The 24,201-nt window shown below is 39.0% G+C and overlaps 2 protein-coding genes across 2 annotated transcripts; both read right to left on the reverse strand.

The window, feature by feature from the left end:
• Nucleotides 1–7,462: 7,462 nt before the first annotated feature.
• Nucleotides 7,463–13,977, reverse strand: LOC131936276 (CD209 antigen-like protein D). Its single transcript, XM_059293190.1, has 8 exons — nt 13,876–13,977; nt 12,937–13,069; nt 11,666–11,826; nt 11,506–11,561; nt 10,472–10,566; nt 9,422–9,517; nt 7,833–7,974; nt 7,463–7,560 (listed from the first exon to the last, which is right to left on the reverse strand). The coding sequence occupies exons 2-7, from the start codon at nt 13,016–13,018 to the stop codon at nt 7,862–7,864; spliced, it is 603 nt and encodes a 200-aa protein (XP_059149173.1). The 5' UTR covers nt 13,019–13,069; nt 13,876–13,977; the 3' UTR covers nt 7,463–7,560; nt 7,833–7,861.
• A 5,187-nt stretch (nt 13,978–19,164) lies between these two features.
• Nucleotides 19,165–21,922, reverse strand: LOC131936392 (uncharacterized). Its single transcript, XM_059293360.1, has 4 exons — nt 21,823–21,922; nt 21,467–21,639; nt 19,978–20,192; nt 19,165–19,222 (listed from the first exon to the last, which is right to left on the reverse strand). Exons 1-4 carry the CDS (start codon nt 21,857–21,859, stop codon nt 19,183–19,185), a joined length of 465 nt encoding a protein of 154 aa, XP_059149343.1. The 5' UTR covers nt 21,860–21,922; the 3' UTR covers nt 19,165–19,182.
• Nucleotides 21,923–24,201: the final 2,279 nt, after the last annotated feature.

Genomic DNA, 24,201 nt, shown 5'->3' on the forward strand with positions numbered 1-24,201 from the left:
CTCATTTCCTCGGAAAAAGAATTTCCAAACGGGTTTTCCCGTTATTACATAATATGCTAAGTGGGATTTGTACAAGGTTAGCCTACACATCCTGTAAAACTGTCAAATAGCTGTGATTTTAAAACCAGCAATTAAATAATGACGTTATTTAAACGTTATTTTTTCGCAAAAATAAAATCGGCTAATTATGTGTTAAGTCGTTGAATATTTTAGACGAACAAAAATGTTAAATGACAATAAAGTTGTGAAACCAAAACTGCATTGCACAGTAGTCATAGCAGATTACTGTACAACCAGTGTTTCTTCCAGACTTTTTTCTCCGGGGGGGGGGCACTTGAAATCTTCGGGATGGGGGCGGTAAACTTTCTTCGGGGGGGCGGACACTGTTAAAAGTATATATTTTCTATATAAATTATATAAATTTCATTTCGTTCGGGGGGGGGGGCGGTAAAATTTTTTCGGGGGGGGGGGGGTGCAAAGCCCCCCCGAAGAGATGCCTGGAAGAAACTCTGTGTACAACGCATACAGCATTTTATACAACAGCTAGCTCACAGAACTAGCACGTTTCATACCATGGAACATTTTAAACCACTTTCTTTCTCTACATTCGTATTCGCTTGAACTAGGCTCCGACTAATCATCTGTTCTATTGAGATTGTTAGACTTTATTTTTAGCCGTCAGCTAAGGTTCAACATTTATCTAGCATAGACGTTTTCTAAAGTAGGACCGTGCTATTACTTTCTAACAGCCACGGTAGAGTAAATGCCACTTTGAGTTAGCGTAAATCAATCAAAAGTTAATACAAAGCTGTTATATTTAAATATATACAACTGAAACAAAGCTCAAGCTATCGTGATCACAGACAGTCAGACAAACAAACACACACTAACACAGACATACAGACAGACAATATTGAAAAACTAAGTTTTTCGGACCAGATTTTTTTTGCACGATTGCAAAAAATAGCGGCGTTTAAAGGGAAATTATCCAGATTCAAAGCCACTGTTAGTTGTGTTTTTTTCTTGTTACTGCCCTTTACTTTATTTCTAAAATAATAAACATCGTAATCTTAGTGTGAATTTAAAACTGAGTTTGTACTCCCATAAAAACAAATTAAAATTAAAAACTATAATATAACGCTGTTGGTTAGTCAGTCATTCCGTCATCGCTGTAGATTTTGGAAATCTCTCCATGGGCGCAGACGGCCGGGAAAACAAATTTTTTTGGCGGCCGCTTAAATGACGCCTTGGGTTTGGGGAGATGCTGGGCGGACGTTCGTGAGAGCATCGGCTCTCAATTTGTTTTACCGTAATTTAATTTTTGTGAATATCCATATAAGCACTAAAGTGCTACCGACACCCGCGCGCAGCTACGAAGAAATATTCGCCATAATACGGGGATCCCCACCCGCGCGCTAAACTCTGAGGTAATATCCATATCCCCACCGTAGCGAAGCGCGGGTATAAGCGTTTGTGTTTAGTTTTGTTTTGTTCCCAAGTTAGTACATTACAAAAAGATTCACCGTGGCGGAGCACGGGTATGCAGCTAGTACTCATGTAATCAACTGCAAGTCGCGAGCAATAAATATTCTCTGGTGTTGTTTCTATAGAAAAACCAAACAACGTTTGAATTTTCTCTTTTACAGACAGATTGTAGATTGTATCCAGATTGTACACTTATGTCCAGAGTGTGGATTGTATCCATTTTGTACACTTGGGTCCAGAGTGTGGCTTAGCATTTTACTCCGGGCGTGCACCAAGCTCATGACTATCTCAACAACCTATAATGTCACATGTGAGAAGCCTCTTAAAGCAGGCAAAGTTAATACCTACAACATACTATAGACAATATAGTCTACTGACAAGCACAGTTGACAATACAACAAGCTAAACAATTCTATAATAGTGTATAAAAGACATTGATATTGATTTACTAAATATTTAGTAAATATGTAAAATGATTTTAATCTATCAACTTAGATCAAAACCATAATGCTTTAACGGCTTATAAATGTGTCACTAAAAAAAAAAAACATATATAATTATACAGGCCCAAAATTTTACAATTCTGCAAAATATTTCTTAATCAAGTTCTTACAGGAATTTATTTGGGTTAAAGAGGGGGTGAGGGGAAGGGGGAGGGAGGGGGTGGGGGTGGGAGGGGAAGGGGGAGGGGGTGGAGTGGGAGGGGAGGGGGTGGGGTGGGAGGGGAGGGGGTGGGGTGGGGTGGGAGGGGAGGGGGTCTACCGTATCGAAAGTTTTCAAAAAACATCGATCACGCAACCTACCGGTGACACAGGGGAGATAATACTATTAATTATATCAATAATTTTTTTTTAAAAATCATCTTAAATTAAAAAATAATGCAGGCTTATAAGTACCCCCGGTGCGGCACTTAATGGTGTCAGCGACCTTTCCCGGGGGCAAAGTTTCAATTTTCAAGTTGCACCCCACCCCCTTCCCCTCCTCAAACGTTCGATCCCCCCCCCCCCCCCCCCCCCCGCCCCTCAAAATTTCGATTTGCCTTGACCAACAAGGCTATAATCGGAAAAGTATTACTGTAATTTAAAAAAAAAAAAAGAAGAGTCTATTATCAGACTCCCCAAAACCCACACCAAGATTAGTGTTCAGCATTCGAGTGTTCCAAGGTGTGCACCTTAGCGCTAGCCTGGCCCCGCGGACACGACGTTAGAAACCCCGCCCGACCCCCGCAGGGACTCCCCTGAGAGGGGCGGGAAAAGGCGACAAAAATCGTCTCAGGAGGTACCAAGTGTCGCTCTATTGCGCACACCCCGTTTTTTGAACACTAAAGCGTTCTGCACATAGGCTTGGTAAGGTAAGCCTGAAAATCCAAATGATGGCGTCGATGTAATACTGCCATGCTCGGACCTAAAAGGCGACAAGTTAATTGGCGTTTTTAAATTCCCGTTCTGTTTTTAAAAATTATATTATTACGAGCCGACCCGCGGTGTATCATACGCCGCTATTTAGTTGTTTTTTTTTCTACTTTTCAGTAATTGAAAGTATTTGCTTTAAAACACTAAACCCCCATTTCACCCCCCCCCCGTGAAAGCAGCCTCCTCTTAGTTACCTCCTCTAAGTTTAAAAAAGTTTCAAACTGAATTATCTGCCCCTATTAGCCGTCGCCAAACTAAACATTTAGCATGAACTACAACTCACCTGACCATGTGAGGGGAGGGGGGGGGGGTGGGGGGTGGTAGCAATAGAGAGGAAGAGAGGGGACTGCAAGGCGCGCGCTTTCAGCTTGTTTTCTAACGGCTCCCAGAAGAGAATTATATATATACGAGCTGACACGCTGCGTATCATACGCCGCTATTTAGTTGTTGTTTTTTTCTACTTTTCAGTAATTTATAATTTGTGAATTCGACAGTACCAATGCTGCCATTGAAAATATTTGCTTAAAAACACTAACCCCCCCCCCCCCCCCACGTGAAAGCAGCCTCCTCTTAGTTACCTCCTCTAAGTTTAAAATAGTTTCAAACTAAATTATCTGCCCCTAATAGCCGTCACCAAACCCGCGTCTATGATTGTAAAATGTAAACAGAGTGAACACCGCTCACCAGATCATGTGGGGTGGGGTGGGGGTGGTAGTGATCGTGTTAGAGAGGAAGAGAGGGGACTGCAAAGGCGCGCTTGCAGCTTGTTTTCTAACTGATCCCAGAAGAGAATTATATATATAGATAGATAGATATTATATCTATTTTAAAAAGATTCACCGTAGCGAAGCTCGGGTATGCAGCTAGTCTATAATATACGCCGCAAGTGTCGTTTCGCACATTCTAGCACTTCCGTCAACGGTATATCAACTTTGTCTTCTTCAAAGCTGGAGAATGAATAACGTGGTCATCTATGGAAAGTCGCTCCCTGGGCGCGGACGCCCGGGAAAACATGTAGTTTGGTGGCGGTTTAATAGTTTAAATTACGCTGTGGGTTCGGGGAGGCGAGGTATCTGGGCTGACGTTCGTGAATATCCCTATTCACCCCGAAGGTGCTACCGCCACCCGCGAGTAGCGCGGTGCTCTGGGGTAGTATCCATATAGGGTCGTATCCCCAGGGTAACGAAGCACGGGTGTAAGATAGTTTTTATGTATGCTACTTCTTATTTCTTTGTAACCAAATCTGATACTGTAATTGATGAATTGTATTTGGAATGAAACGTGTGTGATGGTTGAATACCTGGCCATCGGAAGTTAATGCGATCAATCACTGTATTTTGTATCCTTTTTTGAGATCGCTAACTGACTGAAGAGAATAATTGTAAGGCTATATAATCGTGTTATGCCTGTGATGTTTATCTTGTGTATTCACGCACTTTAAGTATAAGTGCTACATCAAACGGTGGATTACTGAAATGAACTGTATTCTTTGTAGATTTGTGAAATATAACAGAGGTTTATCGCCTATATTTGAAGAAAGAAGAACTCACAATAACATATAGTTGTCACAATAACATCTAGTTGTCACAATGACATCTAGTTGTCACAGTAACATCTAGTTGTCACAATAATATTTATTTGTCACAATAACATCTAGTTGTCACAATAACATCTAGTTGTCACAATAACATCTAGTTGTCACAGTAACATCTAGTTGTCACAATGACATCTAGTTGTCACAATAATATCTATTTGTCACAATAACATCTAGTTGTCACAATAACATCTAGTTGTCACAATGACATCTAGTTGTCACAATAACATCTAGTTGTCACAATAACATCTATTTGTCACAATAACATCTAGCTGTCACAATAACATCTAGCTGTCACAATAACATCTGGTTGTCACAATAACATCTAGTTGTCACAGTAGCATCTAGTTGTCACAATAACATGTAGTTGTCACAATAACATCTATTTGTCACAATAACATCTAGCTGTCACAATAACATCTAGTCACAATAACATCTAGTTGTCACAATAACATGTAGTTGTCACAATAACATCTATTTGTCACAATAACATCTAGCTGTCACAATAAAATCTATTTGTCACAATAACATCTAGTTGTCACAATAACATGTAGTTGTCATAATAACATCTAGCTGTCACAATAACATCTAGTTGTCACAATAACATCTAGTCACAATAACATTTAGTTGTCACAGTAACATCTAGCTGTCACAATAACATCTAGCTGTCACAATAACATCTAGTTGTCACAATAACATCTAGTCACAATAACATTTAGTTGTCACAATAACATCTAGTCACAATAACATCTAGCTGTCACAATAACATCTAGTTGTCACAATGACATCTAGTCACAATAACATCTAGCTGTCACAATAACATCTAGTCACAATAACATCTAGTTGTCACAATAACATGTAGTTGTCACAATAACATCTATTTGTCACAATAACATTTATTTGTCACAATAACATCTAGCTGTCACAATAACATCTAGCTGTCACAATAACATCTATTTGTCACAATAACATCTAGTTGTCACAATAACATGTAGTTGTCATAATAACAACTAGCTGTCACAATAACATCTAGTTGTCACAATAACATCTAGTCACAGTAACATTTAGTTGTCACAATAACATCTAGTTGTCACAATAACATCTAGTCACAATAACATTTAGTTGTCACAATAACATCTAGTTGTCACAATAACATCTAGTCACAATAACATCTAGCTGTCACAATAACATCTAGTTGTCACAATGACATCTAGTCACAATAACATCTAGTTGTCACAATAACATCTAGTCACAATAACATCTATTTGTCACAATAACATCTATTTGTCACAATAACATCTAGCTGTCACAATAACATCTAGCTGTCACAATAACATCTAGTTGTCACAATAACATCTAGTCACAATAACATCTAGTCACAATAACATGTAGTTGTCACAATAACATCTAGCTGTCACAATAACATCTAGTTGTCACAATAACATCTAGTCACAATAACATCTAGTCACAATAACATGTAGTTGTCACAATGACATCTAGTCACAATAACATCTAGTTGTCTAGTTTTTATTAAAGAGTATTATATAAATAAAATGGTAGTGTCATTAAATAGTAGAAAATCTAAAATATTTAACAACATCACGATGTTTCCCAACTGTATTTGTTCCCGGCTCCATCGTTAGAGGTTTGTATGTAATGTGGAAACCTCTATAACTTATATAAATCTATTTCTGAATCAGTATATATGTAAATTCGATATGTATGTCTTTTTTTACAAAAAAAAAATGAATGTTTAATGTCATCCTTTATTTTTCTAACAACACTTGCAGCATTCGTTAGATAGAACGGCTGTGAATTCCGCTCTCAGCTAACGAACTCTCCACTATATTCTCATTTCAAACAACCTAACTACCCCGACTACAACCCTCTCACCTAACTGCCAAACAACCCAAAAACTTATATTTTTAATTAACTACCTGTCACAACCAATATAACTACAGTAACATCATAATCACAACACATACAATACCATCAAGCATACAAAAATTCACAACACAGTTTTAGAAAAATTTTTTTTTTAATATAATGTGTGATACATATTGTATGTGTGTAGACAATAACAAGCTAATTCATGTTCAATTAAGAAAGTTTAAAAAATACATGATATTTAATTATGAATGAATAACCTTATTCAAATCAACCTTCGATTAGTTATAATATTCACATTCTGTCTCAGGCCATTTTGACACTAAACGCTTTTCTCAACATTTTGAGATAAATATACAATTCAACAATACAGTATAACGAAATGTCCGGGGTATGTAGATCTAAGCATTTCAATAACAGGCTTTGAAAACAGCAAGATATACGCCTTTTTTACAAGCTTTTATTTAACTCACTTCCTCTGTCTGTCTTGACGGAAACGCAGGAGTGAAAATTCGGACAGTTCTACTTGACCGATACGATTCACAGTTGGCACGTGGGTCAAGACATGAAGACAATGCAATCTGAAACTAAATTTGACTTAATTGGATGCCTAATTAATTTTTTATGAATTAATAAAAATTTGGACCGAATTAGTAGGCATGTCTAGCCAACCACACCACACGCGTCATCACCTTCAATAGCCGCGCCATCACGTAATGGCTGCGTTCAAAAACCATTGCGCGCCTACTGAACGTGATGTTCAGTAGGCGCGCAATGGTTTTTAGTCATGTAACTCTATTGTAAATAAAACATGTAAAGTACTGAAAAAAAAATTCATAAAAAACGTTTTAATAACAAGCTTTTATGTGATGATGCACTAAAAAGTAGAAAATAAATTATAGACTACTATCTAAATAACTATAAAGAAAAGCGTGGGTGTCTTCCTTAACATTAGTAAAGGTATCCAATAGATACTAAAGTGACACACGCTTTTCTTTATAGTTATTTAGATAGTAGTCTATAATTTATTTTCTACTTTTTAGTGCATCATCACATAAAAGCTTGTTATTAAAACGTTTTTTATGAATTTTTTTTTTTACATTGATTTATTAATAAAATGTTTCATTTCCCAAACTGTTGTTTATCTTAAATAAATGACAGCACCATCCATTATGTATACTCCTGCATTGAAAAATAAATAAATACATTTTTCATTAATAGCTTACCATTAATCAAATAAAAAATTATACAACACTTTATTTACTGTAGTACTTAGATGTTTTTGGAAGGAAAATATAACAACAAATTCATTGCCATATGGAGGAGTGTAGCTTATTAATTTTAGATGGGATTTAGAGATTCGTGTTGGGGGGGGGGGACAAATTAAGTCGTAAAAAACAAAAACGATTTAATCTAATGATACAAGAAAATATACACGAAAAAGGATAATATACCTGCAATGAAGATACACATCTCCAACTCTCTACAAAAGAATAAAGCAAACAAACATTGCCAAGACTAGATTTGGTAGCATCAGCACATCCTGAATACTTGATTTGTTGGAATATGGGACGGTTACGTTGAAAGTTGTCCTTCCTTTTTGTGATGAGTTTAAAAATTAATAACTGGTACACATACCCATACATAAATACACACACATATATGCCTATATATATATATATATATATATATATATATATATATATATATATATATATATATATATATATATATATATAGTATTCAACGTGTACGAACATTTAAAGAGTATATATAACAAAATAGGACAGTCTATTGGTTCATGCATTACAAAGAACATTTATTGGTGGTTTTTCCACTCTTTGTTTTGATTTTTTTTCCATGTAAATCCCAAATAAAGGGATTGTGTCTGATGTTTTTGTGTGAGGATTCTAGACCTGATGTTTACCATGTTGTGTCCAAAATTGTTTTTTTTTTTTTGCAAAAGAAAAAAATATTGTTACAACAAATAATTACAACTGTATATGTTTCTACTTCGTTAACAAGCGAACTGCCGTTTAACCGTGTTTGTATTGTCTGTTAATTTTTTCACGCCCATATAAACAGGCTACACAATTTAAAGGTATCGATACAAAATTTCTTAGTATAATAAATTGAATATTTTCTGAAAACCTAATATGGATTATTTTATTTCCAGTATTTAAAAAAATATGTGATTGCATAATTACAGATATTTGGGCCAAACATAATTACAGACAGTTGGGCCAAACATAATTACAGAAATTGGAACAAACATAATTACAGAAATTGGAACAAACATAATTACAGAAAGTGGGCCAAACATAATTACAGAAATTGGGCCAAACATAATTACAGACAGTTGGGCCAAACATAATTACAGAAATTGGAACAAACATAATTACAGAAATTGGAACAAACATAATTACAGAAAGTGGGCCAAACATAATTACAGAAATTGGGCCAAACATAATTACAGAAATTGGGACAAACATAATTACAGAAATTGGGCCAGACATAATTACAGAAATTGGGCCAAACATAATTACAGAAATTGGGACAAACATAATTACAGAAATTGGGACAAACATAATTACAGATATTGGGCCAAACATAATTACAGAAATTGGGCCAAACATAATTACAGAAATTGGGCCAAACATAATTACAGAAATTGGGACAAACATAATTACAGAAATTGGAACAAACATAATTACAGAAATTGGGCCAACATAATTACAGAAATTGGGACAAACATAATTACAGAAATTGGGACAAACATAATTACAGAAATTGGGCCAAACATAATTACAGAAATTGGGCCAAACATAATTACAGAAATTGGGACAAACATAATTACAGAAATTGGGACAAACATAATTACAGAAATTGGGACAAACATAATTATAGACAGTTGGGACAAACATAATTACAGAAATTGGGCCAAACTTAATTACAGAAATTGGGACAAACATAATTACAGAAATTGGGCCAAACTTAATTACAGAAGTTGGGACAAACATAATTACAGACAGTTGGGACAAACCTGAAGTCCTTTCCACCAGCTTCCAGCGAGTTTGGTTTTTATGTTTCTTACACAACGGAAATGCCGAAGTTTGGCACGGATAGTCGTGCCAGTTGTCTGAAAAAAATGTTGAAAACAATTTCATTTGAAATTACATAATAAATTCATTGTTTTATTTCTTATTTTTTTTCAATTGTATGTAAAATAGTATAGAACAAAAAAAATGAAAATATGTTTTAATTTTTTTTTTACATTTTCATGAACAAATTATAATTCAGATTAATATTTTCATTTCTAACTCCTGATAAGTTTTAGTGGGTTATAAAAAAAATAATATTTAATTGAAGGCTTAACATAATGATGATAAAATAATCTTCACCGAAACAGTAGAAAAAGATCATTTAATAAACTTCTTTCTAGGGTCAAGGGTCACCCTGACAGTGGAAAATTGAAAACAAAAATTGCCAAAAAAAACTTTAATAAATACACACATACATTTGTTACAAAACTATTTGTAAATTAAGAAGATATAAACCAGCATATAAATGAAGGTCAATTTATGATGCAATCATATTTTATAGATCATTTGACCCCAAATGTTCTTATTAGAGATACATGGCTGAAGTTTTCCTATTTTAGACCTTTCTTGCTGGAATAAGCTAAGAGATTCAGAACATTGTTACCACAGACTGGGATTTCAGATTTCGTATTATATGTGAAAGTTCTGGTATTTTAAAAACTGGACTAAGCTAAGCCCATTAAGCTACATTGAAACGTTAGGACACTTTATACCACGTTTTAAATACTTTTTTTTACGGTTTAGATAACTTTTTTATGATAGAGTACAAAATTTATTTTAAAAGTATTAGCAAACTTATTTTTAAACACGTTTTTGTTTTATATAAAGCAACAAATAACTTGATGTCAATTTATAATTACCGCTTTTAATATTTGAATTGTGTATTTCTAATGTTTTTTTATGCGAATGTTTTTGGTATCTCTCCCTTTGTCAGAATGACTTCCCCTTCCCCTTAACTTCATAATGACGCTGAGATAAAAATTATACTTCACCGAAGCTGTACGAAGCCAGAGCACACTCTTCATTTTCCACATTGCCCTGATCTTTGTCCCATCTAGTGAAATTACTTTCAGTACCGTCGACCCATCTGGAAGTTTAAATACAAAGCTAAAACACATTTTAACATGTATGAATTCATACACAACTTTAACATACTCAAAGTATACATACACTAAGTACAGTGTAACACTGCCGTAGTAGGGATGATATCAGAGTAAGGTGTAGAGTTTAAAAGGGCTGACCCTGAGTGCTAACACACGACGAAATGACGCTTTTGTTGATAGATACTGGCTTTATTGCAAACTCGTATACGGTTAGTCATGAACATCCAAGCCAATAACGGCTGTGTAGCCCTTCATTAGTTCTACATGAGCAACTTATCATAGGCAACGGCACCGTCCGTGCCCACAGCAGCCTTGGGTCTGAATGACACGGACACAGGTACGATTACCCAGAATCCCAGAGGTCACATGACATGAAAACACGGGTAAAATCGCTCACAAAAAAGCAATTAAAAAATACATCAACAGTTACGGTCCCACAGGGGCAAACCCAAATAAATAACAAATTATTCCCCCTGACTAGTTACCATGGTATGTGTTACAAATCCGTATCAATCCATACACAACTATAAACCACCCAAATTAAACATGCATGTACTATTAAAGACAAGGTTCAACATGAATACACTTTTTAGTTTGTAACACATATTTGAAGCTATAATAAGAACTGTTATTAGCAGTTCACGACGATTGATAGAATTAACTTACTTCCCCTTAAGATGATTGATAGGATTAACTTACTTCTCTCAAGATTATTGATATGAATAAATTACTTCACTCGAGTTTATTGAAAGGATTAACTTACTTCCCTGAAGATTATTGAAAGGATTAACTTACTTTCCTCAAGATGTTTGATATGATTAAATTAGTTCCCTCAAGATTATTGATATGATTAACTCACTTCCCTCAAGATTATTGAAAGGATTAACTTACTTTCCTCAAGATGTTTGATAGGATTAACTTACTTCCATGTTTGATTAGACGATCTGTAGAATCCAATCCAAGACATACCTCTCTGAACCTTCACATTTTTAGACAAAACAAATGAAAAAAAAATCAAAGATATGAAATCAACTAGGAAAAACAACAAGAGGTTCATGTATCACTTGGACCACTTTGGCTTACCTGTGAGTTTAGGAACTTAACCTCGTCATCTGACACCAGGGTGGCGAGGTTAGCCCCGAGGGTCGTACAAAACTGCTGGGCTTGGAACCACGTGACTCCCGTCTGTGACGTGTAGTAGCAGTGGTCAGAGAACATTCGAGCAATACCGCCAGGGCAAGATTCTATACATACAGAATATTAAAAGAATATGACAAGCGCTTCACGTTTATTAGAAATAGTAGTAAAATACCTTTTTTTAGATTGTTATGTGAAATGTAAGTATACTTGTTTCTCAAAACTTTCTTTTCTAACCTCTACCTTATATATATATATATATAAATATATATATAAATAAATATATATATATATATATATATATATATATATATATATATATATATATATATATATATATACATATATATATATATATGTATATATATATATATATATATATTCTAGCTGCATACCCATGCTCCGCCATGGTGAATCATTTTATTCCTTCAGCGCACCGCGCTGCGCGTAGGGCCTATACCCGCGCTTCGCCACAGTGTGGATATGGATATTACATCAGAGTGTGGGTCCCTGCATTGGGGCGCATATTCCAACATGGGATCAGAACAAAACTAAACACAAACGCTTCTACCCGTGCTTCACGACGGTTTGGATATACTATCTCAGGGGGGGAGGGGGGTCCCCGCAATGGGTCAGATAATCCTTCAGCGCACCGCACCTCAGAGTTTACTGCGCTGCGCGCGGATGGGAGTCCCCGCATAAGGGCGAATATTCCTTCAGTGTCGGTATTACTTCACGAAAATTAAATTACTGTTAAAAAAAAAATTGAGAGCCGATGCTCTCACAAACGTCCGCCAAGACATCTCCCCAAACCCAAGGCGTCATTTAAACCGCCGCCAAAAAAACTTGTTTTCCCGGCCGTCCGCGCCCAGGGAGAGACTTCCAAAATCTATAGCGATGACGGAATGACTGACAGACACACTACCACACGCGGTATATTATATATATATATATATATATATATATATATATATATATATATATATATATATATATATATGTGTGTGTGTGTGTGTGTGTGTTTGTTTGTGTTGTGTTGTGTACGTACGTAACTGCCTTCACCCTTGATTTAATACTTATTAATTTAGGAAAGAGTTTTTTGTCTTCTATATATTTCATAGAGCCTACCATTTGTTTTTGCTTTTTATAACAATTCACTTATGAATTTAAAATTTTAACTTAGGTAGACTATTAAACTTAAATTGTTATATACCTACCTGCATTTGTTTCCCGACCCGCATCAATCAGTTGTGCCATCATGATTGCAATACACACAATATGTCGTATTTCCAGTTGCATCTTTAGCTTTGAGGCGTTGCAATTTACACTTACACCGAACTCTATTACCCCCTACATGATGAATGGTAATTGCTGACAGTTAATTTTGATGCAAAGTAAGTTTATATAAATATTACACTGTATTTTTAGATAGATTAGCAGCAAATAAAGTATGTATGTCATGCCCATGTTTACTTGTATAGTAGTACCGACATTGTTTCGTTCCTATTTTAGATTTAAGAATAGCATAAATCTATTTATTACACGCATTTTAATTATCTGAATTATATCTTGCTAATATTTGTCACATAATGTATACACATTTGTTTGAAATGACAACTCGTTAATAGCTAATGATAAATTATACTAAAAACCAAACTTTATTTTTATGTATTCTTTGATGAATAACGTCAGCGGAAGAACATCAATAAATCAAATCAAGCAAAACATATATTATTTGTTACATAATTAACTAATTAGCACAATTAACCACCGATTAAAACATAACTTGGAATACATTGCTGGTGATTCACGGGGAATCATTGGCATTTGTTTGTAACAAAAATAAAGTTTTGTAAAGGAAAAAAATAAAATAAAAACTTTTTTGTTTTTGGAGAGAATTACTTAATCATTTCTAAAAGAAACTTAATGCGAAATGTATAATAAAATGATTGTGATACAAATTATTATGCATTAAAATATTTATTATAAATGCTTATTATTAAATTAATAAGCATTTGATGGAATGAATTATCGAAATGAATACAACTTATTTGAAAAAGTATCTAGCTAAGTTGATAAACCAGCCTACTCGTCTACAAAATAAAATCACCAAAGCGATAAAAAAACGAGTTATGAGAAGCAAGTTGTAGGCCTACCTTGTATTATCCGTTAAAGAAACGTAAAACACAGAACGAGCGGACGGGTTTACCCCGCATCTATGTCTGAAGAAAAGCACAACATCTTGGCATCAGCGCCTGCTTTTTTTGACGTCTGGCAGCTATAAAACCTCCATTCTCCCCGCCCCACATATGGAGTGCTGTTGGCCTTGATGGTAAGCCTAATGTTGTCTGTCTGTCTGTCTGTCTGTCTGTCTGTCTGTCTGTCTGTCTGTCTGTCTGTCTGTCTGTCTGTCTGTCTGTCTGTCTGTCTGTCTGTCTGTCTGTCTGTCTGTCTGTCTGTCTGTCTGTCTGTCTGTCTGTCTGTCTGTCTGTCTGTCTGTCTGTCTGTCTGTCTGTCTGTCTGTCTGTCTGTCTGTCTGTCTGTCTGTCTGTCTGTCTGTCTGTCTGTCTGTCTGTCTGTCTGTCTGTCTGTCTGTCTGTCTGTCTGTCTGTCTGTCTGTCTGTCTGTCTGTCTGTCTGTCTGTCTGTCTGTCTGTCTGTCTGTCTGTCTGTCTGTCTGTCTGTCTGTCTGTCTGTCTGTCTGTCTGTCTGTCTGTCTGTCTGTCTGTCTGTCTGTCTGTCTGTCTGTCTGTCTGTCTGTCTGTCTGTCTGTCTGTCTGTCTGTCTGTCTGTCTGTCTGTCTGTCTGTCTGTCTGTCTGTCTGTCTGTCTGTCTGTCTGTCTGTCTGTCTGTCTGTCTGTCTGTCTGTCTGTCTGTCTGTCTGTCTGTCTGTCTGTCTGTCTGTCTGTCTGTCTGTCTGTCTGTCTGTCTGTCTGTCTGTCTGTCTGTCTGTCTGTCTGTCTGTCTGTCTGTCTGTCTGTCTGTCTGTCTGTTTGTCTGTCTGTCTGTCTGTCTGTCTGTCTGTCTGTCTGTCTGTCTGTCTGTCTGTCTGTCTGTCTGTCTGTCTGTCTTTCTGTCTTTCTGTCTGTCTGTCTCTCTGTCTCTCTGTCTCTCTGTCTCTCTCTCTCTCTGCCTGTCTGTCCGTCGGTCACAAACTTTTGTATTTCAATAACCCGAATCATTGTAAGTACTATCACAACAATTACTGAATCACGGGTAAATAGGAGCATGATATAACCTAACCTCGTCAATTACCTCCGGTAATTTCCTCAAAACGCGGTTACCCTCAGATGAATTGCTTCCTGTATATTACTATTATACCCACATCCCCCCCCCCTATTGTGGGGCATTAAGTGGACCCAAAACAATCATATGATGTTACACCCTGACAATTACACAAAGATAAATTTATATGTAAGCGAGATTAGGTATAGAATGAATTCAAATTTATGTCATCGGGTCTTGTTCCGCTGTCAAGTTTGAAATGATGCGATCTGTAGGCTACTGTTTGAATAAAGGCTCAGCAAACTGCTTCCTCATACGGGGGTCCTCATACGGGGATGCTCTAATACAGCACCTACAATCATTGTATAGAGCGCCTTAGTCAGCTGAAGGTTTTAATACAGCACAAGTCTGGCGAAAGGCTGGACAAACTAGCGTCACAACAACCTCGCGCCCGACCAACACGCGCCCCACCAAACTAGCGTCACAACTACCTCGCGCCCCGCCAAACTAGCGTCACAACAACCTCGCGCCCGAACAACACGCGCCCCACCAAACTAGCGTCACAACAGCCTCGCGCCCCGCCAAACTAGCGTCACAACAACCTCGCGCCCCGCCATACTAGCGTCACAACAACCTCGCGCCCCGCCAAACTAGCGTCACAACAACCTCGCGCCCCGCCAAACTAGCGTCACAACAACCTCGCGCCCCGCCAAACTAGCGTCACAACAACCTCGCGCCCCGCCAAACTAGCGTCACAACAACCTCGCGCCCGACCAACACGCGCCCCACCAAACTAGCGTCACAACAACCTCGCGCCCGAACAACACGCGCCCCACCAAACTAGCGTCACAACAACCTCGCGCCCCAACAAACTAACTTCACAACAACCTCGCGCCCCGCCAAACTAGCGTCACAACAACCTCGCGCCCCGCCAAACTAGCGTCACAACAACCTCGCGCCCGAACAACACGCGCCCCACCAAACTAGCGTCACAACAGCCTCGCGCCCCGCCAAACTAGCGTCACAACAACCTCGCGCCCCGCTAAACTAGCGTCACAACAACCTCGCGCCCGACCAACACGCGCCCCACCAAACTAGCGTCACAACAACCTCGCGCCCGAACACGCGCCCCACCAAACTAGCGTCACAACAACCTCGCGCCCCAACAAACTAGCGTCACAACAACCTCGCGCCCCAACAAACTAGCGTCACAACAACCTCGCGCCCCGCCAAACTAGCGTCACAACAACCTCGCGCCCCGCCAAACTAGCGTCACAACAACCTCGCGCCCCGCCAAACTAGCGTCACAACAACCTCGCGCCCCGCTAAACTAGCGTCACAACAACCTCGCGCCCGACCAACACGCGCCCCACCAAACTAGCGTCACAACAACCTCGCGCCCGAACACGCGCCCCACCAAACTAGCGTCACAACAACCTCGCGCCCCAACAAACTAGCGTCACAACAACCTCGCGCCCCGCCAAACTAGCGTCACAACAACCTCGCGCCCCGCCAAACTAGCGTCACAACAACCTCGCGCCCCGCCAAACTAGCGTCACACCAAACACGCGCCACAACAGCTTGGCGCCCAACCAAACACGCCCCACCAAACCCGCGCCCCACAAAACACGCGCCCCAACAACCACGCGCCCCAGCGCCTAATATCAAATAATATAGCGTCGGTGTCGTTTACTCAGTTTTAGCAATAAGGTCAAAACGTCTAAAAACACACGATTTGTAACGCTTTTCTAAAACCACCATAAAATGTTGCATCAGTTTGAATTTTCTTGTCTTCTGACATAGCAGATACGCGCGATGGATTCGCACGTTTTCTGCTATAAATAGATATAATCTTACATTTTGTTTGAAAGGGCAGGGTGACAGGGGGTAGGAGGGTGGGAAATTTTGAAAATATAGACAATCAGACAGTTCGGTAAAATACAGACACTGATTGCAAATGGCACCATCCCTTGCCAGCAAGTGTAGTGACGTCTGAATTTATTCCGAATGTATCTTGGCGTACGTTAAATCATTTGTGTTCCCGTGCGACCTACATAATAACCTCAATGCAGTTGTACTGGCTGCATGACCCTAATATTCCCACTGCATTCTTATCTGATCAGAGTTTCTTCCAGGCATCTCTGGGGGGGGGGGGTTAAAGTCCCCTCCCCACCCCCAAAACGAAATGAAATTTATATAATTTATATAGAAAATATATACTTTTAACTGTGTCCGCTCCCCCCCCTCCCCCCCCCCCCGAAGAAAGTCTTAACCCCCCCCCCCCCCCCGAAAATTTCAAGTGTCCCCCCCCCCCCCCGAAGAAAAAAGTCTGGAAGAGACACTGTATCTGATCCAGCTGCAATGTGTATATTCATTGCAGTTGTAGGGGAGCTCACTCCAGCTTCAGTTAGTTCAAGTAATGTTCTCTGAATTGTTTCAGAGATTTCATAAACGACTATATTTTTAAGTAAATAGAGAGTTTCTTTTGTTTTGTTTTTTTTAAATTGCAGGCCTGTATTACAATCTTTTTTCTAACTGGCTCAGATGGCAACCGACCAACCGACCAACCGACCGACCGACCGACCCACAGACCGACCCACAGACCGACCGACCGACCGACCGACCGACCGACCGACCGACCGACCGACCGACCGACCGACCGACCGACCGACCGACCGACCGACCGACCGACCGACCGACCGACCGAACAACCGACCGACCGATCGATCGACCGACCGACCGACCGACCGACCGACCGACCGACCGACGACCGACCGACCGACCGACCGACCGACCGACCGACCGACCGACCGACGACCGACCGACCGACCGACCGACCGACCGACCAACCGTAATGTAATGAAATGTGATAGCAGGGGCTATAGATTAGATAAAGCCCGCTAGAATTACCTGATGCTAGATAATGCTATCAAAGCAGAAACGCACTCTATAACCTTTCTTTTTATGTAGACAAGACGAACCACTTTTCAGTTTGGAAACAGTCTGTCGGTTGCACAACACAAACCAATATTCCATATGCCCACCCCACCCGTTATAGTCCTTTAATCCAAAATGATTCCCCATTTTTAGATCCGAACTCCCGCCTGAAAGTCTCGAGTTCGAAACCGGGTACACGTCTTGATGGGTACTTAACTCACGTGAGGTAAACAAAGGCGGATGAGCATAATGTTGACCACATTATCCCTTCTTAAGCCGAGGTCTCAATGAGGCAGATGATCTCACCTTCGTCTCTGCCCCATGATGATGATGAAATACGTATTTTACAGTTCTGCACATAGTGCATTGCTCTGATCAAGCAAAACCAACAAACATCAACTCAAATAATCCCAGCAACATTAAATTCAAAAGATCAAAAACTAAATGTTTTAACAAAAAAAAATTTAGCTTTTTTTTTTTTTACCATTGACTCGAGTTTCATCCTACTAACATTTTAACTACGATCGCAACGCTTATCTGGGCAACTGGAATTGCCATCTCCACAATCCCCATTTTGTTTCCAGACTGGCAGGTTTATTCGTCCAATGCTGTGTGTCTGGCACTTCCGGTCACACACACACACACATATATATATATATATATATATATATATATATATATATATATATATATATATATATATATATATATATATATATATATATATATATACATATATATATATATGGTAAGAGAGTGCTTTATGTGGCATAGTGCAGATCGTTGTCTGAATCTTTGTGTCTGTACATAGTTTAAACCACCTCTATACGTTATCAAAAAGTGTTAACGACACCAGAGAATAAAGGGCACTTAATCTGGTTAAAACTGGAGGCCTTATGTTCCATAAGGAGCAAAGAGGACTAAGTCAAGTCAATCTGGTCAAAACAGTAGCTATTGTTGTCATTCTCTGTTGTTTCGATGAGATTGTCAAGTATCCTAGACAACTGACATACTAACAAAACAGTTTTTTGGTGTTGGATTTACTGCTAGTATTTATATAAAAAATTAAATAAAATAAATTGCAGTAAACGACGTTTCATGATTTCTGTTGTTTTTTTTTAACTTTTACCTTTTAGGTGAATTAAAACGATTCTACAATCGCGTGTATCTGCGTTGAAAATGACAATTTAAACAGTTTTAATACGATTATATTGTTACTGATATGTTAGAAAAATAAAACAAACTACATTTTGTCAAGTAACTTTTTATTTCTCAACTACATCAGCCTGAACAACGTACTCACTAGCCAAACATGAGCACTGGTATCATTTTCAGGACGTATCTGGGAATCGAAATAAAACATTTTAGTTATCCAGCGTGTATTTTTTTATCCGTACAAAGATTACGATAAACTCTACCTGAAAACGAAACAGTTTTATTCGAAGACTCAAATATGACATCTATCAAATAACACCCTATCAACCAATATTTTTTACGACAATACTGATTGAGCGAAAAAGCACCAATTATATATATATATATATATATATATATATATATATATATATATATATATATATAAGTAAATATCAAATATAAAACTCTAAAAATTCTATAATATAGACTAGAGATTAGGGCTAGAATTAGGGTTAGTAATTGAGTTTGTGATTAGTGTAAAACCACCTAGTAACGCAAGGAATACCATCCTCTTACCCCATCATGTTTCACTACCCCCTTCACACCACAGCCTTACCCCAGAGACCCTTCCCCACCTGAAAATCCAGCAGGTTATCTCCCTCCACCAACCCCACTCCCATCCGTCAGTAGAAGCACGAGCTTACACCAGAAACTCCAGCATGTTATTTCACCCCCACCACCCCCACCCCCAACCCCCACCCCCTCCCGTCAGTACAAGGACGAGCTTACCCCAGAAACTCCAGCATGTTATTTCACCCCCACCACCCACACCCCCAACCCCCCCCCCCCTCCCGTCAGTACAAGGACGAGCTTACCCCAGAAACTCCAGTATGTTATTTCACCCCCACCACCCCCACCCCCAACCCCCACCCCCTCCCGTCAGTACAACCCCAAGCTTACCCCAGAAACTCCATCTTATCCAGCTTCCCATTCCAGTTGCCGTCTATAGCCTGAAAGGCCGCGTCAAACTCCACCATGGTGACGATCCCATCCTTGTTGACGTCGATGTACTTGCCCCAGGTCATCGCCTCCTTGGTCAAGTTGATGACGTTCGCGTTCAAAAAGTCAAACAGCTCTTGCATGGACATAGCGTTGTCCTTGTTGTAATCATAGACCTGACAGGATTAAATCTTATACAGATCATCATCATCCCTTTAAATATGGAAGCAATGTACTAGACACAAAGTGTTTTGTTTCAATTTGGGTCTGACTTAATGTAGTGAGTCAGAGACAGATCGTATGACATCAAGACTTAACAGCGTCTGCTCGTCGCAACTGGGCTCATACTTACTTCATAGACAATCGAAAACCAGCAGTTACATGTTACTTAATACAAACTGAAAGAGACCCTCAACTTCCTGTTACATAATATAAACTGACTTAGACCCTCAACAACCTGTTATATAATACATATTGATATAGACCCTTAACTACATGTTACATAATATAAACTGGCATATACCCTCAACTACATATTACGTAATATAAACTGACTTAGACCCTCAACAACCTGTTATATAATACATATTGACATAGACCCTTAACTACATGTTATATAATATAAACTGACATAGACCTGTCACATAAATCAAACTGACAGAGACCCTCAACTACATGTCACATAATACAATTTTACCTCACTGACAGCACTACATCAGTAGCTGCCTGCCACACCAACCACACCAACCACACAACCCACAAAAACCATACAACCCATACAACCCTAACAACCCACACAACCCACACAACCTACACAACCTACACAACCCACACAAACCACACAAACCGCACAACCCACACAACCCACACAACCCACACAACCCACACAACCCACACAAACCACACCAACCACACAACCCACACAACCCACCAACCCACTTAACCACACAGCCCATCACAACCCACACAACCCTAACAACCCACACAACCCACACAACCCACACAACCCACACAACCCACACAACCCACACAACCCACACAACCCACACAACCCACACAACCCACACAACCCACACAACCCACACAACCCACACAACCCACACAACCCACACAACCCACACAACCCTAACAACCCACACAACCCACACAACCCACACAACCCACACAACCCACACAACCCTAACAACCCACACAACCCACACAACCCACACAACCCACACAACCCACACAACCCACACAACCCACACCAACCACACCAACCACACAACCCACACAACCCACACAACCCACACAACCCATACAACCCACACACTTCACACAACCCACACATCCCACACAAACCACACAACCCACACAACCCACACAACCCACACCAACCACACCAACCACACAACCCACACAACCCACACAACCCACACAACCCACACCAAAGACCAGGATCCCGCCTTACCCTCACAGCCGACAGGAGTTCCTCCTTGGACAGGTCACCGTCTCTGTTGACGTCCAGCTTGGCGTGCAAGGTCACCACGTCACTGACCGTATCTCCCAAGGTCAAGGCTGGCAGCAGTACAAGAACCCAGAGTGGCGACATGATGCAGGTCAGTAGGTCAATCTGTAACACAGCTGATGGGAAAAACACAAATACAGTGAGAGCTATGTGCTAGCCTGACAAGAATGATACACAATTATTCGTAAGGTATCACTATAATAATAGCAAATACAAAAGTATTTAAAGCTATCTAAAAAACATTTTGGGATACACAAATGTACGGTGGCATTATAATACACAAAAAAATTACGTCTTACCTTCAAGGTATTCGTTGTGAATTGCGATTCTCATCATGTGCAGCTTCAAAGTTTTATGCCCGTGCCCAGGTTTAATTGTATGCCGAGGTCAGCTCTTCTGGGCACTCACCAATGCTAATTCAGGGCACTCACCAATGCTAACTTAATGAGCCTTCAAAGATGTAGCCTACTCACCTGAACAATTCAGGTGGTGATTACAAGCGCTCTACAGAGCTAATGTAACAAGCATGAGATCACTACATAATGTGACAGTAGTTGGGACATAAGGAACACTACATACACATACACATACCATCAGACTAGAGAGATGGAAAACTACATACATATACCATCATAGTAGAGAGATGGAACACAACATATACATACCATCAGAATGGAGAGGTGGAACACTAAATGTGGGCGTTATCTCTTTACACACGTCATGGAAAGATAATCTGCTCCGTCATCAAACAACGGAGAGGTCTCTAACTATAAAATTAACCTTTTTTTTTAAACCGAAGTTTATTACTGTTAGTGATTGTGCAGATAAAATATACATATATTTTCTTCCCTATTTTCTAGTTTGAGTAAACACTGTAAATATTACTGTACAGTAACCTTTTTAAAAAAAATATTATAATTTGGTTGAGGGACATTGATATATTTCTGCAAGAGTATCATGTAACATAACATGTTAAGGGACATAGACATATTTCTACAAAAATTACATCTAAATAACCTGGTGGTTAAGTTAAGTGACATTGACACTCGCTGCTTCTTATATAACATTTTAGCTAACGGCAATATTTTGTGCAGGTTTTCTTTTACCTGCTGTTATATAGTGTAAAGTGCTGCTCAGTACTGGACATGATTCTGGTGAAGACCGTTTTTTGAAACGCACGTTGTGATTGGGTTTCTTACGTAGGATCTAGATAATAACCTGCTCACTAAATTATTTTAGTGGTTGTTTTTTTTTTGTTCAAACTGATTACATTATTGCAAAAATTATAAACTTTAATAAAAGAATGTAAAAGAAATGTAAATGGTAATTTATTTTTAAAATTCAAAATTTTTCACAAATAAATAAAACAAATTAGGGTGGTTTTTCTTTACGCAAACATATGGTTTTTGAAGTTCGCCAGTTTTCAAAGGTCATACATTTTTAGTTGCTAAACTGATTGACCTTACTGTTATCGCTGCTGTATGCTAATTAAGTTGAACAGCAATAAAGACCTCTTTACGTCATCCATATTCAGTTGATACCAGGTGGTCCACTAGACATAATGGCAGAATCCAATTACTTGATGGTGATGTTAATGTAATCTCAATGAAGGCCATACTAATATTTATAATTATATTGCTAACGTTTGGTAACATGTGCTACAAGTTCTGTTCTACTAACTAAGCTTGATCACTATATTATGTTAAGCGATTGAAATATTGGCAACTTAAAGATTTGGTATAAATTTTTGGAGCAATGTTTTCATTAATGCGGAGTTAAATTGTGGAACAATAAATTACATTTTGCTGCTTTTAGCTTTGTTATTTCAAAACGTGTTAGTGTGCTAGCTCTGTAGCTGTTCAAAAGTTGTGGTAGTTCTGTCTATGTGGTAGTTCTGTAGATGTAGTAGCGAACTGAATTCTTATAGGCGTGGGGTGTGGACAAAAAGGAGATGCATGAAAGAAACCCTGATGGCTAGTGTTGGGTTTAATAAGCAATAACCTCGATAACTATCTAATTGAAATAAAATAAATGGCTAACTCTAGTCTTAGACATAAATCTAGCCGTAATCCAAAGCATCATTTTAAACAGAAAACACACGTTTCTAGAAGTGTAAAAAAGTTATTTGTGTTGACGTGTTTGAGATTGTTTCAGATTGTTTGTACTTGGAGTAGTGTCTGCTGGACAAGCGAGGAATGTTGGCAATGTTCTACAGCTCAATGCTGTTTCAGTGTTTTCAAATCTTTTAAGTGTGGAATGCAGTGGCGTAGCTAGGTCGGGTGTCACCCACCAGAGGCGTAGAGACCCTTCCCGGGGACAAACTTTCAAATTTTCGATTTGCACCGCCCCCCCCCCCCCTCAAACTTTTGATTTGCCCCCGCCCCCTCAAATTTTTCTCTATATATTTTGCTATTTCTTGCCTTGGTTTCACCCCCCTAAATGGTGTCAGCCGGTGCGGTCCACACCCCCCTCCCCTCTCGCTACGCCTCTGGTGGAATGTATTTAATTATAGATATATTGCCATAATTCACTTACTGGCGCCATATGTAGCCTGGTAATAGTTTCTGATAATAGTTTGAATCTAACGTCATTGAACCAATAGCGCCCAATAGTTGTGTTCTACGTGGCTCCTCGTGTGGATAATTGTGACTTGGTTTTCAATTTAGTGAATGGGGATG

The sequence above is a fragment of the Physella acuta genome, unplaced genomic scaffold (assembly GCF_028476545.2).
Source record: "Physella acuta isolate Inbredline_101_S28 unplaced genomic scaffold, ASM2847654v3 ptg000014l, whole genome shotgun sequence".
Taxonomy (NCBI): domain Eukaryota; kingdom Metazoa; phylum Mollusca; class Gastropoda; family Physidae; genus Physella; species Physella acuta.